The sequence below is a fragment of the Alexandromys fortis genome, unplaced genomic scaffold (genome assembly GCF_014885135.2).
Source record: "Alexandromys fortis isolate MF-2015 unplaced genomic scaffold, M_Fortis_MF-2015_v1.1 scaffold_6, whole genome shotgun sequence".
NCBI classification, from domain to species: domain Eukaryota; kingdom Metazoa; phylum Chordata; class Mammalia; order Rodentia; family Cricetidae; genus Alexandromys; species Alexandromys fortis.
Genome location: NW_026067902.1, coordinates 107,891 through 124,666, shown reverse-complemented (window position 1 = coordinate 124,666; position 16,776 = coordinate 107,891). Strand labels below are relative to the sequence as shown.

At 41.5% G+C, this 16,776-nt stretch overlaps 1 protein-coding gene across 1 annotated transcript in view; it reads left to right on the top strand.

Moving 5' to 3' along the window:
- Positions 1-11,117: 11,117 nt before the first annotated feature.
- The window catches only part of LOC126496742 (ADP-ribose glycohydrolase MACROD2-like), a 93,952-nt gene continuing 88,293 nt past the window's right edge, over positions 11,118-16,776 (top strand). The window contains exons 1-2 of the mRNA XM_050134329.1: positions 11,118-11,396; positions 16,617-16,733. Of these exons, the coding sequence (XP_049990286.1) occupies positions 11,351-11,396; positions 16,617-16,733 (163 nt within the window). The 5' untranslated portion in view covers positions 11,118-11,350. The remainder of the gene's footprint in view (positions 11,397-16,616; positions 16,734-16,776) is intronic.

Below are 16,776 nucleotides of genomic sequence, written 5' to 3'. Positions count from 1 at the left end.
ATAAATGATCTATTGAACTATCACACCTGACCTTCAAAGTGTCACAGTTCAGAAAGAGCCTGTAATCATTGCCATCTCTACGTCCTTTCCCTTTTAGATGACTTCCTGAAATCTTGGTTCTGTCCTGGCTTCTGCCTAAAATTTCTAGGTAATATAAGGATTTCCTAGACATGAAATCCAGGGGTCTCTTGTCAGCCCCTATCTTAGCTATATTTCCTTGCTGATACTCGTCATTACTGGCCGTTCACCCTCAGCATTTGCACCACTGTTCTCTCTTACCCTTGTTAACCATCGCGGCTTCTCAGTGCCCACTGCTAATTCAGTACCTTGAGTCCATTTTGTTTCTTGTTTGGATTACTCTACAACCTCTTACTGGCTTCGCTGTCACCAGAGTTATACAGGTAGAATCCATCCCCTGGATTGCCAAGGCTACTTTTCTAAATAAATAATTCAATGAGTAAACCTTTAAAATTCTTCCCATTGGTCACAGGATCCAGCTCAAATTTTATAGCCTGTCACATTCTCTGTCTACCGTTTGAGCATCATCCACTGCTGGTGTCCCTTTTTATGTCCTACACCACAGTAAATGGACGCACTTCATAGACCATGCTCTTTTATCCTCTGTGTTTTTATCCCTTAGCTCTGCCCTGAAATGTTCTTGCTCTGTCTTTCCTGATCACCCATTAACCTTTCAAGGCTAGGTTTTTGCCATGTGGTTTATGTATGACCTTCCCGACCACTCCACACACTGCACCAACATGAACCTTTCCCACATTTGTATGATACAGTACCCTGTAAATACTTGTAAGATCCACAGCACTTTGCTGCTTGCTAATTTATTTTTCTTTCTCCTTGAAGACTCTAAGCAACTCAAGAATAAGGTTTGTGTATTAGCTATTTCTGCACCCTCATTCTTCTGGCACATAACTTGAATTAAATAATTTTTCTTCTATTATTCATTAGTTTTCAGTCTCTTCAGAAATTTGTGTAATTTTTAATGCAGTCAAATTTAATTTCATCATTATATGTGGCACTAAGAATCGAATCTCGGGCTTTGTGCGTGCTAGGGAAGGGCTTTGCTTCCGAGCTACCTCTCACTGTGCGTCTTTCTTCTGAAATGCCCTCTCGCTATGTTGTTCAGATTGGTGCTTAGCTTATGAATCTCCCACCTCGGCCTCCTGCATAGTTGGGATTATGAGCATATGCTTCTCATATTAATTTTAAACGCATTTTTATTAATCCCAGAAAAACCATGTTCCTCCAACTGGATTTTCCTAATCTCTCTGTTTTTCAGAACGCATGGTAAGTCATAATGTATGGTAAGGCTCTGAGAATTTGACTCTTTTGAAGCCTTTAGCCCCCATAAAATTGTAAAACCTACAATTTTCTATGCCCAGTTTATTTTTCTTAGCATAATGTTTTTAATACTTATCCACATTGTGCTCTATTTTGCTGAGTAATATTTTATTGCATAGATCTAACATATTTTATTTATATGGTCTTCAGTTGATAGACATTTGGGTTTGTCTTATTTTCTTTTCCTCTTCATAGTGGCAGGGGAATCAAGGGTGCAGGCTTGATGCAGCTGGACACGCTATACTCACAGTCAGAAGCCGAAAGGAATGGATACCTGCTGCGGTTCAGCTCTTTTTTCCATTTTTCTGTAGTTCAGAATCCCAGTCAGGCAATGGCTTTCTCCTCAATTAGTGTAGTCAAGGTAATTTCCCTCAGACATACTACCTCCTACATGATTCTAAATTCTGTGAAGTTACAATTAGCACAATTACAGTTCCACTCCTTGTCATTGGATAGACACTCAGATGTATTGCTTTTTAAAGTGACAACCTTCCACCTCCTGTTCCTATAGGCTTATGACTAAGTTATAATATAAAATGCATTCAGTACAACTTAACAATTCCAATTCTTTAAAAGTCCAAAATTGCTTAGTTGTGAATTCCTACAAAGTAAAAACACAAGTTATATAGTTCCAACATATAATGACACAGAGTAAACATTTCTTTTCTAAAAGATAAGAATCAAGGCATAGCAAGGAATGCTCAGACCAGAGCAAGACCAAATTTCAACAGGGGCAGTAGCAAATCCTGCAGCTCCATGTCTAGCATCTGGAAGACGTGATGAAATTATTTAGGTTCTAGCTCTGCCTGTAGCACGCATAGCCTTTCTCTATCTCCATGCAACCTTTCTTGACATTCACTCCATGGACCTGGTATCTCCAACTTCCTGTCTATTGCAACTTAAGCTTCATATTCATAGCTTTACTCAATAGCCTCTCAAGGCCTCCTTGTATGGATTCCAACCCTGAAACACATCGCCTGGCCTTAGCTGCTATCCGAAGCGGTGGAGAAAGACTCTGTAACTCTCTCACTCTTGAGTCTTTCATATCTTCAAAATCAGTAGCACATGGATGACACTGCCAGTCTTTCTGTAGCTCAGGAGGGAGTCGGTCACCCGTGAACCACAGCTGTACCAGATTCTGGGTGCTGACCCTGGAGAAACACTCTCTCAGCAAACTGCTTCTGAAGATCGGAAAACTCTCTCAGCTGGATTCTCAGTTCACGACTTCTTTTATAATAAGTTTGCATGTTTGGTTGGAAGTTCGAGCCTTTTCTATGTGGGGTCATGCCTTCAAGATCCCTCTCCTAGTCTCCCAGTGCAGTCTATCACTGTTGCTCATTGATGAAAATATTGGCCACATCTGTTGAGGTGCTATGTTTGGGTCAGACCATATGGGTTTGAGCTGATGTAGCAAGGGTGTAAATACTGGCTGATATTTGATAGGTGTCTCCAGGAGAACTGCCAGTGACACATCTCACCAGGTGTGCAACACAGCAAGCAGTCCACTTCCTACTATGACCTTTTAAATGGCTGTGATGTAGTGAAAGTTTGAATTTTCATTTCCTTAATGACCTTAATGCGAAATATCTTTCGTGTGTGTGACCACTGGTATATCTTGTTTGTAAAAAATTTCCATATTTGTTGTTTTGCTGCTGTCCAAGTACTGAACTGGGTGTGACATAATTTTTTTCTCTGATTCTCTGATGATTTCCTTTGAAACAGAAATGTTTTTAACTGATGTCCAGCATACTTCCCTTTTTTTGTTTATGCTTTTGTTGGCAAAGGTATGCTATTGTTATCTTATCTGGGATCAGGAAGACTTACTTCCCTCTTTAGAATTTTAAAGCTTCAGCTTCTATTTATGTCTTTTATCCAATCAGAATTAATTTGTGTATATAGTAGGAGGACAGGTCCGAATTCCTTTTTATTTCCACAGTAAGTACTTTTAATACAATGGCAAGAGTGACATTCTTGTCTTATTTTTGATTTCAGGGAAAACACTTTAACCTTTCATCATTTACTATATAAAGTGTGGACAAATTTTTAGATGTTAGGTTTTTCATTAGGTTCAGGGAAATCTGCTTTAGTTTATTGAGTGTTTTTAATTGCAAGAGTGTTCTAGTTTGTCAGGTGTTTTTTCTGCATTAATTGGAATGGTCATATGGTCTTTGATTTTATTCTATTAGTTAATTTTCAGTAAGTAAATTAACCTTAAATTTCTGGGTCAATTCCAAACAAATATTCCTTGTATTGAATCTTTTATGACTAAATTATTTTAATATTCCACAAAACAAAAGCAGGAAGTGGACAAAGAAGCAAGACAAAAAAATAACTTTCTTTAGGTAGTGGCTATGTAGATGATATTGAAGCTTTGGAAATAAAACCATCATTGTATAATGTATTTAAAGGAATATAAGTTTATAGGACTACTCTTTGGATTGTATAGTTTTTAAATTGTAGTTTTGACGTAAAAATCTGACCCAAATAGCTCTACTTTACAAAGATTGCCGTAATGCTTTCCTTGGATTTCTCCCACCCCCACCCCTCCCCCTATCTGCCCACACACCTTTCTTCAGACAGCATTGTCCCAAGCAAATTCTTGTTTCAGATTGTTAATTGGGAAGTTGGTGATGTTCCTTCTGATTTTCTACCTGACTTAAGTTCTTGGCACCATTAGAGTGAAGAGAAGAGACATATACAGAGAACTGTAAGGACAGAAACACTTACAATTAGTTGTGACCTCAATAATGATCAATATCTCTATTAAGAAAGCCAAGGGCTTCATCTTCAAGCCGCTCCTTTTCACTGTAACACAGGCAGAACTAGGTGGCTGGCCCACAAGCTTCCTCTTCTCAGGTCTCTGGGATTCAGGACTCAGTTGCTAAGCAACCATTTCCTCATTCTTGGGCCAATGGGCTTCTTGGTAGTTCCTTTGAAGTTGGAATGAAGCCTGGTGCTTGGAGAGAGCAGGCTATGGGAAGGGACTACATCTAATCTGCCCTCCCTTTAGCTGAAGATAAAGGCTAAGCTTGAAATAAGTAGAGGTGACTTCCTAATACAGAAGGGGGTTACCATAAGCCTAGTATGTAAGTTTCTATACTAAGTTCTACTGTGTTCGGGGTGGCTGGTGACTCTTTCTTTTATGTTACCTCTAGAAAAATATATTACCCATTTTTTTTGTACTATATGGAGATGCGTGAGGCTGGATAATTTTGTATGTTTTAGTTCCCAGTCCTTGGATGTGCAAACATCTGGTTAGTGAAGTCAAAACAGTATAGGGTATCACGTGGCAGTAAAGACAGGGAGTCTTTGTATATGTTCATTTGTATATGTATCTGTATATGTGCATTTCTTCTATTCTCTTCCTTTTTAGGTTACATTTATTTATTTGCTTAATTTGTAGAAGGTGGCATACACATGCCATGATACCAATGTGGAGGTCAGGGGACAGCTTGTGAGTCAGTTTTCTCCCTCCAGTATGAAGGTTCCTGGGGGATTGAGATGGGGTTGTTGGGCTTGATGGCAGCAACCATTTCCTGCTGAGTCACCTTGCTGACCCGGTGTTCCCCTTCTTGGAAAGCTACTACATTCAATCACAGGGCCTTCACCCTACTGACCATATCTAATTCTCAACATCTCCAAAGCAATATATAGTAGGATGAACACTTCAATACCTCATAATGGGGCTTAGACCTTAGCACATGGAGTTTTGCAAGGGACACACAAGCCCTATGCAAATCACAGAAAGATAAGATTAAGTATTTGAGCTGACCTGACATTAGATATTATAGCCCCAAGCTAAGGCACCCCTAGGCTATAGCAGAGAAGACGACTATGGACCAGATACATTTTATTCCTAAATGAGTGTTCAGGAAAAAGATCAGGACTATTAAGAATAACTAAAAAGTAGAACAGATTGAGAAATTATACCTAAAGAATACACAATTTTTACATCACGCCCAGGTAATTACTTCAGAAAGACCATTGTAATGGGTTTTAAAATTACTCCCTTTGTTAGTTTCCATTGCTATAGCAACACACCATCATAATTGTAGAGGGTGAAAATGATATTTGTTCTCTTTCAGTTCTTGAGGCCAGAAATCTGAAATAATAGAGTGCTGAGGTCAAGGCCAGGGATAGTTTCATTTGGAGGCACTGGGGAAGAATCAACTTCTCCCCTTCTCTCTCTTTTTTTTTTTCTCTCTTGTCTGGTAATGGAACTCAGGGTCATTGGAATGCCAGGCAAGGACTCTACTGCTAAGCTAGAACTACCCCAGAATACATTCATTTTTTTTAAAAATGAGGTTTATTTGTTCATTTTATTTATGTGTACAGGTGTTTAGTTGCACACAGTTATATCTGCACCACATCTGTGCCTTTTGAAGTCAGAGGCTATTGGCTCCTGGGTACTGGAGACAGAAGTGGTTGTATATCACTTGATCCACCTGATGTGGCTGTTGCTGTCCAAACACAGGTCCTCTGCAATAGCAGGAAGCATTCTTTCTCAAGACAGGGTTTCTCTTTGGATCCCTGGCTGTCTTGAAACTCACTCTGTAGACCAGGCTGGCCTAGAACTCACAGAGATCCACCTGCCTCTGCCTCCTAAGTGCTGGGATTAAAGGCATGTTTTACCTTCATCCCCTCCCCCCACTTACTCTCCCCAGTGTATTAAGCATTCTTAATTACTTAAATTCTTTAATCTTCAATTTTTAGTTTGTAGTGGCTGCTACCATTCAGACTCTTGGGACTACATTCCTTCAACCTCTGTTCAGTGGTCACTTACTTTCTTGTTTTTATAGTCATACGCTCCTTAATGATGGAGATACATTATGAGAAATTTGTCACTGTACAAACATTATAGAATGCACTTTGCAACCATAAATAGTATGGACAAATTACTCATCCTCACCTCCTGCTGTAGCCAACAGACAGGGTAAACAAAATGTATGCAGTTTCCGGAAGCATGACATGGCATACTCTCAACTTCACTTTCGTAAGTCGAGAAATAGACTGTAAAAATAAACTGTAGAAAAGTTAATACATTAACCAGTATTAACAGTCACTTAGTATTTTAATCAGGTTATATGTACTGTATACAATTGTATGTGCTGTCCTTTTATACAACAATAGGTTTATTTACCTCAGCCTCAATATAGACAGAGGAGTGGTGCATTGTGTTATGAGGCTACAATGGCTCTGATGTCACTAGACAATTAGAACTTTATAGATCCATTATTTTATGATAATACCATTATGTATTTTGCTCATTTTTGGAAAATATTATTCACTGACTTGCTGTGGGATACAGTGTAATGTTCTTGTACACTGTGAAGATTTGTCACTCATATTGGATTAGCAAAATGCTGATTGACCTGAGCTAATAGGCCAAACAGCTTATAATTAATATAAGCCTTGTGTGTTTTTTTTTGGGGGGGGGGAACTGAATGGCTGTGGGACCAGGCAGGACAGAAACTTTCATCTATACTGACTGACTAGCTGAATCTGTTTCCCTTCTGTAATCATAAATAAAAGGTGAGAAACTATAAAAGTGTTTTATATGAAAATAAAGGAACATTGAAGGCAGAGATAAATAAACTGTGAGTAGAGATCAAATGTGAATCAAGGAAGGAGAAATGTTCTTGTTTGTAGATAGTCTCAGTAGGTATCCCAGGATGGTATTAGTCTTAGTCTTTTTGTCTCAATCTCCTGAGTGTGGGGATTACAGGTATATACCACCAATGCCAGACCCACAAAAATAATGCTAATGTGGTATCTAAAGGACGAGAATCAGAGAATCAGTCAGTTACTCAAACCACATTTCAGATATAGTGTCAATATGAAAAAAGGTTATGTAGTGAGGGCAAGGTATGTTCAAGAAAATTAAAAGTTATAAATGTTGGTATAACTAGAACCACAGATTGGGGTGGGGCAGGTACAGAGAATGGAATAAGCCTGGATTGGTAGAGATGGTTACTCCATTCTTGATGACTGTATTAGTTAACTCAGGGCAGCCAAAATAAAATACAATAGGTAAGGACTTAAGTAACAGGAAGTTAAATCTCTGACTCCTCTGGAGGCCGAGAGCCTAATAGTGTGCCAGCATGATAGAATTATGTTTGATAGTCCTCTTCTTGGCTAGAAGATATCAACTTTCTCTGTGTTTTGATATGGCTGAGAAAGAATATGGGAGGGAGGGAAACCAAGACTTCTCTCCTATTAAAAGTGATGTCCTAAATAATTATTAACTCCAGATACAACCACATTGGGGTGGGACACAATTCAGTCCTTAGAAAAGGCCAACGAGAGCTATTTAATTTCTACCAATGAGGTGACATGATCACATTTGTCAAGATAAGATGAGATGTGTAGAGAATGGGCAAAAGGGCGGAAGTGAATATAAAGGCAGGAGAGGAAGTGTTTTCAGTGGTTTAACTAAATTCAGACAGCATGTCAGCTGGAAAATAGAGAATTCTACACTAACCCATGAGGTAAAACTGAGTAGGTAGAGTTCTTCATTTGATATGAACATGATGGCACAAGAAGCACCTACTAGGGTGGTTAGGTTTTCACACTGCTTAACTGAATGAGAGATAAAGCTATTTAGACAGGAAATACTCAAAGGAGATTAATCATGGGGGAAGGACCAGAAATTCCTTTGATATCTGGAACATTATGGGAATATTTGAGAAATTAACTCTTTTGAAAGATATTAATTTTTATAATCATTGAACATCAACACTTAAGTACTGCCTAAGTACCCGTGTCTTAACACAATAAAAGAACTAGTTCTTTTAGCTTCCATGAGAAAACAGATAGTCAATAGTGCAAAATTTATAAAAAAAAAAAAAAGCATAGGTGGAAGGATTGGTCCTAGGCTGGAGTGCAGCCTCCATCTTGAAGGAAAGGGGCTTGGTACTTTTTGGCAGACACCTAACATTTAGCACTTTTAAATAAGTTAATTTCCCCCCAAAATATGATCTTTAATTGTTGAGCTAACTTGCAATAACACAATGAAATACCAAAGACAGTCTACTTAGGAAATAAAGTTGCCCTTTTTGCTTTATGGTTCTGGAGGTTCAAGTTCAATTCTGAAAGGTCACATTGGTTTGAGTCTCTCATGACAATGCCACATTATGTATGGAGTGTTTGGTGGAACAACCTACTTAGATCTTAGGCTAGACAGCAGAGAGAGAGGAGTTTCATGTTTCCTTTTCACAGCATACCCCAATTACACCACCCTGGAGTAGTACCACTTTGGGACGAAAGCTTTTGTAAACCTTGTTATGGTTTAAGTAAGAATGCTGCAGATCCCTGAGTGGCTGCAGCGGGAGGGCCATAAGACCATGCTGAAGGTCCCTGAAGTGGCAGCAGGCAGTGGGCAGCAGGTCCCGAGAGAGCAGCCAGCCCCAGGCAAGGATGGCAGAGTTCCCCGAGTGGCTGCAGCAGGCTATGAGTCCCAGGCAGGGAGATGCATGGTGGGTGAGAGACCTCGATGGGGCAGCTAGTCCCACGATGAGAAACAGACAGATGAGCATGTCACAAGACCATGCTACGAGATCATGCCACAGGTCTCCAAAGGCGCAGGGAGCCACATGGTGGGCGAGAGACAGAGACATGGATAGGCACACCATGCAGAGTGAGGTTGCATATTTAGTGGAGGGGAAAGGGGAGAAAGGGAGAAGAGCGGGGAGAGAGAGAGAGAGAGAGAGNGAGAGAGAGAGAGAGAGAGAGAGAGAGAGAGAGAGAGAGAGAGAGAGAGAGAGAAACAGAGGGGGGAAGCGGAGAAGTGGGGAGAAGGGAGAGACAGAAGCTGCCTCCTCAAGAGGGAGACTGGAAAGGAGGGACTCAGTCTGGAAGCTGAAGATCAGGAGTGGTGTGGCTTGTCTCTTCAAGGGACAGGACAAATCATTACACTCTCCACATTCAAATGACATCTCTTGGTTAATGGCAACATTGCTTTGACCATCCATGAGAGTGTCATCATCTTTTTAAACTCCCCTCTCTCTCTCCGAAAGTTTATCCCATTGTCAATTTTCTCTTGATTCTCCATGAATTAAAGCCCTTATAATTCCATTGCAAAAATTATTCCAAATGTTACTTCCTCCTTGCATCTTTTCTGTTTCTCCCAACATAATAATGTTTTATGGATATGGTAGCATTTAAAGAAAAATTCCAAAGAGAATATCAAAACAAATATTACTATTTTAAGATGTTGTGAATTCATTTTAACTTTCATTACTCAAAAATTCTATTCTTTACATCTCTTAGTGTACCTTTCTTTCCCTTTTATTTATCATCATTATTATTTTGAATGCATTCTAGTCCTCTTTGGTGGGAGTTTGTTTAAGGTTGAAGCAAGAAAATCCCGGGATTGGGGGAAGCCTGTTGTGGAAAATTACTTTAACTATGTGAAGATTTGTTACATTTGTTTCTACTGGCTTTGTTAGCAAGGTAAAGATGTTTCTTTTCATTTTTTTTGTGTGTCACCTTGCCTATCTAAGACACCTGATTGGTTTATTAAAAAGCTGACCGGTCAATAGCTAGACAGGGGAGGGGTAAGGTGAGTTCGAAGGCAGAGTTAGAAGGAAGAGAAATCTAGGCTAGAGAAGAGAATGAGGGAGAGAGAGAGGGGCATGCCCAGGGCCGGAAGCCAGCTAGGCAGATAGGAGAAGCAATGAAAGTAGGACATAGAGAAAGAATGCAGATAAAAAGAAACACTAAAATAAAAGCTAAGTCTGAGCATTCGCAACAAATAACATGTCTCTGTCTCATGATTGGGGTACTGGTTGGTGGTCTGAAAGAAAGTCTGCTACACAAGTCTGAGCTACAAAGAGACCAATCTCAAAAAAATATTGTGTTCCATATAGATATTTGCCAACACATGTAACATAAACCCAAAATTTAATAAATGTGACTTTCCCAAATCCACTAAGCCAGCTCTATGGACAAAGACAATAAAGCTGGGGTACAAGGGGATCCAAAAGTTCTATGTTCTAGGTCACTGTATTCCCGTAGAAGATTTTCCTGCAATTGAATTTTCTGAATCATGACAGAACCACCCAGGATCAAGCTAGACCTTTGGATCAGAAGCTATTTTGAAGTCAACGAAGAATAAAAGACAACCAGCCACGGGCATTACTCATTGGAATTAGCTTTGATGTAGGACTTGGTCCCAATGAATTTTGGTTGCCAGTTCTTAAAACTCTTGAGTTAGCCCAGTATACTTCGAAGCTTTCGGAACTTCACAGAATCCTAACGAAATCCCTAACCCAAGATTCAGCAGCATTGGGATCATTTCTTTTGGTTCTATTTGCCCACCAAGAGGAAAGCGGCCGATTATCAGGTAAAACCTTTCCAAGCGAGGCAGTTACAAAGAGCTCGGACAGCTCCCAGGACCCGCGACCTCTTAGTCCTGCAGAACCCCGGACACGCCACCTCTCGCAGCAGGCTCGCGGTCACCTGGCGCACCTGCCAACAGGCCCCGCCCTCTGCCCCGCTCCGCCCTCTCCCTGCCGGCCGCTGCTGCACGCCCCGCCCCGGTCGGCGCCGCGGCCTGGGGCTCGAGCTCTGGCCCCGCCCCCTCCAGCTCCCCAACGTCCTCGGCGTCGGGCCCAAGCCTGCGCCTGCGCCCTGAGGCTGAAGTCGGGGCGCGCCTTGGCTAGAACGCGGAGAGCGGCGGGCGGAGCAGCCAATGGGCGGCGGCGCTGCCTAGCGGCCGGGAGGCGGGGCCTGCGCGGGTGTTAGGTTAGCGCGAGGCGTGACCTAGTTGACAGGCTCTGAGGTGCTGCTGTGGCGGCGGCCGCGGGGCAGAGCGGGCGGGCTGAGGGGAGGAGGGCGGCGACGGGCGATCGGCTAGCGGCGCGGGACGTAGAGCCTTTGCACTTTTCCCACCCGAGTGTCCCCTCCATTTCCCGGCCCCCCCACACTCCACACACCCTGTCTGCCCGTGAGCCTGGGGAACTTGCAGCTTAAAGCCAGCCACCCCCACGGCAGCATGTACCCCAGCAACAAGAAGAAAAAGGTGTGGAGAGAGGAGAAAGGTAACCGGCCCCGAGGCCCCGGGGGCGGGCGGCGGGTGGGTGGGGGGCGGGGGCCCCGGCGGGGCGGCGCGGCGCCCTCCGCCCGTAGCCTCCCTCGCGCCCTCTTGGCCGGTGCAGCTCCAGCCCGTGGCCGCGTCCACGCGCGCGCGCGCTCACGCCCCAGCCGGCCACGCGCCGCCCCCGGGCACCTGCGGCTCGCGCACGTGCGGGGCGCACACCCCCCTGGGCGCCGAGTCGTCTCCTCCCCGGCGGCGGGTTCCCCGGGGCCGCGTGCAAGTTGGTCAGGACCCCGGCCGGGAATTTGCACGGCCTGCCCGGGAGTCCCGTGGACAGGTTGCCCGGCGGCGGGGGCTCAGGCTGCGGCTGCTGCTGAGCCTGGGTGCGCCTGCACCTGCTTTCGTCCGTTCCCCGCCTCTGCCCTCCGTCCATCCCAGCCCCGCTCCGCTGCTGCAGCAGTGGGACTTCTGAAATTTGCAACCTGCCAGGAGCATCTTAGCGGGCGAGCATCAGTGCCTTCCGAGAAGTCTGAATGGGCTTTCCCCGGCGCCCTGTTTCTCTGTTGCATTCCCATTCATAGTGTGAAGTCGCCCTGAGTAAGGCTGCTTGCACTCCGTGAATGAACCCTTTCCCGAGTTTTGTGCACACCTAGGCTTCTCCAGATCCGTTAGATTGACAGTGGCGCTGATTCCTTTAAGAAGGAGAGCTGTGCGATTTTTTTTTTTCTCTCCCGTCTGTCTCACCTCAGTTTCACAGACCATATTTTGATGTGTCTGGCATAGTTTTCTTCATCTTTTAACCTCTTTTATTCCCCCCTTCCCATTACAGATAAACCATGTGCATTGCTACTAGCGACGAAATCTGTATTAAAAGGATGAAGCTGAGCAAGGGTGTACAGATTTCTCTGGACTGTCTTAAAGAGCAGGGATAATGGGGCAAAAGTTGATCTTTTTCTTTTTTGGCCTTAGCTTGTTAAACATTTTCATTTCAAGTCCCTGCCCTTTATGAACCCTTTGACCAAACAGTAGATGTCAGTACGAAGATGAGAAAGAATTCTCCAAATAGTGCCTGCTTTAACAGTGCATGAAAAAAGGAGTAAGGAGGGAAGTTTTCAAATTAACTGTAGGGAAGTCTTAACATGACTGAACAGCCCAGTTCAAATATCCTTAAAATGCCGGAAGATTTGCAAGAGTCATTGTGTTAATGAATATGAGTTTGAGAGAATTAAAACTTAAGGTGTCACAAAACAAATGCTGTTTAGAACTACGGTCTGATAACAGCGGAAGGCATAGGTCACTGGTAGAGCATTCGCTGACCCTCAGAAGGCCTCTCTACACCTATCTCTGGGGAAAACTAAAGCCAGGGAGAGTTGGGGAAAGAGTCGTCTCTGGGACACAGTGCTTGTGCCTTGCTTTTGTAGTAGCAGTTTGTGTTGAGCATACTTATTGTGAGCGCTGGAAAAATCACACCCGTTCTTCTTGATGTTCTTTATATGTTAGCTTTGTATAATTGATGACGATAAAACAAAATAGTGTAAAGCCATTGACAGTGTTCTCAGCAACATGAATCATTGACTGTATAGGGAAAACTTGAGAACTCTGTCTGTTATGTTAGAAAAATAGCTCCTAAAGTAGCATCTATACCCTTGGACTATGATGAGAAGACATTTCAGAATCTTTCTTTAATATCTTGTTTATTTTTGTTTTGCCGTTTGTTTCTTCTAAAAGGAAAATATAAACAAATATTTTTTTAAAAAAATGAAGAAGCAAATGCATAAAGAATGCTTTCAATGGAGTTATTTTCTTTTATCCCAAACTAAGCTATTTTTGCATGAAGGTTAAAGTTAAAGGGAAATATTACCAAGTGAGTTCTTTGTATCTGTCTTCTCGGGATGTCTGTTTTGGAATAGTAAAGTGTGAAGTATCATCTGTTATTCCACCAAAAAGAAGCCAATGGGATGCATGCCCTTTCCCTTATATCCCACTGGAGGGATAAAGTACTTCTTTAATGACGGCTTAGTACTTCTGCAGCTGTTATTAAAATCTAAATGAAGGCTTACCGAGATCATTGCACTATCAAGGCATTTCAGAGACATATTTTAGTTCAGAACAGCATGTAATAAATAGGACTCTTTATGGACTTGATTCCCAGAGAATGGATTCATTATGAAGATGAAGCATTAGCAGAAGGAAGTTTTTGGTAATGCCTGAGAAACTGTGCCTTTTGCTTTCCATTTGATTCATTCTGAAACAAGTAACTGAGGAGTTCTTAAAAGGCACACATGTAAATAAGTATTGTCCTACTACTCTGAGCTTTAATTCAGAATCATTTAATGTGTGTCTTTTCATTTAAAGCTTTGCAGTTTATCTCATTGTTTTTTTATTGTATCACATTTAGTGTTGTTTTGTTTTCAGTATGCACATTTACTTCCAAATAAACAGAATAACAGTCTTGTTTCTGTCTGACTTTCGGCATTTACATAAACAATGTTTCCTAATGTCCTTCAGCCTAATGTCTAGCTGTAACAATCCTGCACTGTGATCTGAGCTGTGGAAGCAGTGCTTAAACCACTGACGGTCAGTTCCCTTTTCTGACTTTGTGAGCCAATTCCGAAGTTATTTCTTTGAACCTTCCTGTTCTACCTATTATTCTACAATGAACAGACGACTCTGTCTTTTTAATTCATGAAAAATTAAGTATAACAAAACAGTAGCAACCCTAACATGCTCTCTGTAGTGTCATTGGACTGTTACTTTACTTTTAGTTTAGGTTTTGTTCCCATTTTAGAGGGAGCATTTTTTTTAAATTGTTTATTACATGTTAGATTAACCCTTGTGATCGTGCTCTTCGGTTAGTCGTGTATAGTCTTTTGGGATCTTGTGTCGTCATGTATTTATTTTTTAGGCTGTTCATCTTTTCTCTACTGTCTATAATAGTGGTCTTATGTTTGACCTTAAAGTATTGTTCCTTTCACAGGGATTTGCCTTGGGGTTGTGCTCCTTGTCCTCCCTGCTAATCTTTCTTCCTCCCTCTCTCCTTTCTTCCGTCTCTCCTTTATTTCTCTCTCTCTCTCCCTCCCTTCATTCTTTTCTTTCCCTTTTCTCTTTTTTCTTTCTCTCTTCTCTCTCTTTTCTTTCTTTCTGTCTTTTCCTTTCCTTTTCTGTCTTGTCCTGTTCTGTCCTCCCTCCCTCCCAGTCTCCCTCCCAGCCTCCCTCCCAGCCTCCCTCCCTCCCTCCTTCCTTCTCTTCTTCCCCTCTCCCTCCTTTTCCACAGGGTCTAACTCTGCATTGCTTAGGTTGGCCTAGAACTCATTCTGTAACCCAGGTTGACCCTGAACATGTGACAGTCCTCTTTCTCCAACCCCAAGTACTAGGATTACAAGTGTGAGCCACTATATCAGGCCTTACTTTCTTTTTCCTCCTTTCCTTTCCTTTCCTTTCCTTTCCTTTCCTTTCCTTTCCTTTCCTTTCCTTTCCTTTCCTTTCCTTTCCTTTCCTTTCCTTTCCTTTCCTTTCCTTTCCTTTCCTTTCCCTTTTCCTTTCCTTTCCCTTTTCCTTTTCTTTCCTTTAGTACCTCATAGTGTCATGGATTTCAGTTATATTTGAATGAAACTAGTGTTTCTAAAGTCATTCAGTAATGATGATGAACATAATAAGTTACCGAAGTCCTGTTTTGTGTTCTTTGTTGTTTTTTAATGCCTTATATATAAGGGTTATATCATTTGCTCTCTGAACTCATGAAAGTAGAAAATGGTATGAGGTAATGTAGGGTTAAGCTTTAGATGTACTTGTCCCATTTCAAACCTTAGTTGATACCACTCTACAAGCTCCAAGATGTTATGTAAGATTTCTGACCTCACTGCCTTAGTTACCTCACCTAAAAGTTTGGAAGAATACCTAATTCTCTCATGAAGTAATTGAAACATAAAGAGATGAGGAAATTGATCTAAGACCATATAGATTTAGGTCATAAGCCAAACTCTGTCAACCACTGCTCTGTTTTCTGTGCTGTTGGACACCCAGTCGATAAGGCAGTGGCTTTGTAAAGTAATTCTTTTTTTTTTTCTGACCTTCCTGTAGAACTTGATAGCATTTTCTTCTTGTATTTATTAAAGCTCTTTCCTCTATATCACTTGAACTTCTTAACCTTGACAACAACTAGATTTTATGTCATTATTCTCCTTTGTAACTGTTGTTAACTTCAACAAATTTTCTGTTTTTTCCTGTTTTCCGTCCTCTCCCTCTAGTGCCAGAAATTTATTTCTTATATTAAAAATAAGTAGCCCTTTTTCCTGCTTCCTAGTGGATCATCTTGTGCACAAACCAGGATATTCCTAACCAACTTTAAATTGGTCTTTTTTTTTTTACAGAAGGAGGGCTAATGCCACAGGATCCCATACAAATCCTTGCACAGTTTCACTTTATTTTTGGCTGTTTTTCTCTTCTGTGGGTCTTCTGTTCCAGATAAAATGTTAGATTTCATTAAAGTATTTGCATCGCCTTGCTTTTATTGTCGTTCTGTTAGTTGAAATGCCCTTACTCTTTTCCTCTTCATGGGAAGACTCTTATCTGTGCTTCGTTAGTCATGACTTGTTATGAAAATTATTTTAGTGATACAAACATCGGAAACACTTGGCACCCAGTGAGCTCTTTATAAACAGCATCTGCTTTTCTAAGATGTTGTTTTATATTTTAATCTTAAAGTGTATATTTAAAGTATGTATGTTCTACCACCATAATGCTATTACTGAATTGAGAGTAGACTCTCGTTGTTGATAGCCTGGAAAAAATGAGGAAACAGCTTTGTAGCTGCCTTTCTTGTGCTATCACTGTTTGGACACACCTGTCTCAGCAGTCTGCGCTTTCTCTAGTTGATACTATTTTGTAACTTACTCATTTGCTCTTTTGCCGTGGGAACTGACAGATCATTGTTCCTGAAGTCTGTGAATGCCTCACCTAGTATGTGCCCCACGTTAGTCCATGATGATAGGAAGAAATGACTCATTTTTTGGGGACACCTTAGGAACTTTGTCCCTACCAGCTTTAATTTTACATTTCTTGCTAGTGTTGAACTAATTTGACCTCCTTTAACCCTCAAATATGAAATCATTGGATTGCATTAAGTCTTTGGTTAGTGTAGCATGATTAATATTTATAAATGTATTCAGTAGTTCCTAAGATTAAAATTTAAATGCAAATGGAGATTCTGCTTTTATTTTGCAAGAACGTTTGCTGAAGATGACCTTAGAGGAGAGACGCAAAGAATACATAAGGGACTATGTTCCTCTGAGCACCATCGTGTCATGGAAGGAGGAGATGAGGAGCAAGGGCCAAAATGATGGTAAGTTTCTCAGAACAATTTCTAGGCATATGCTCTTCATATA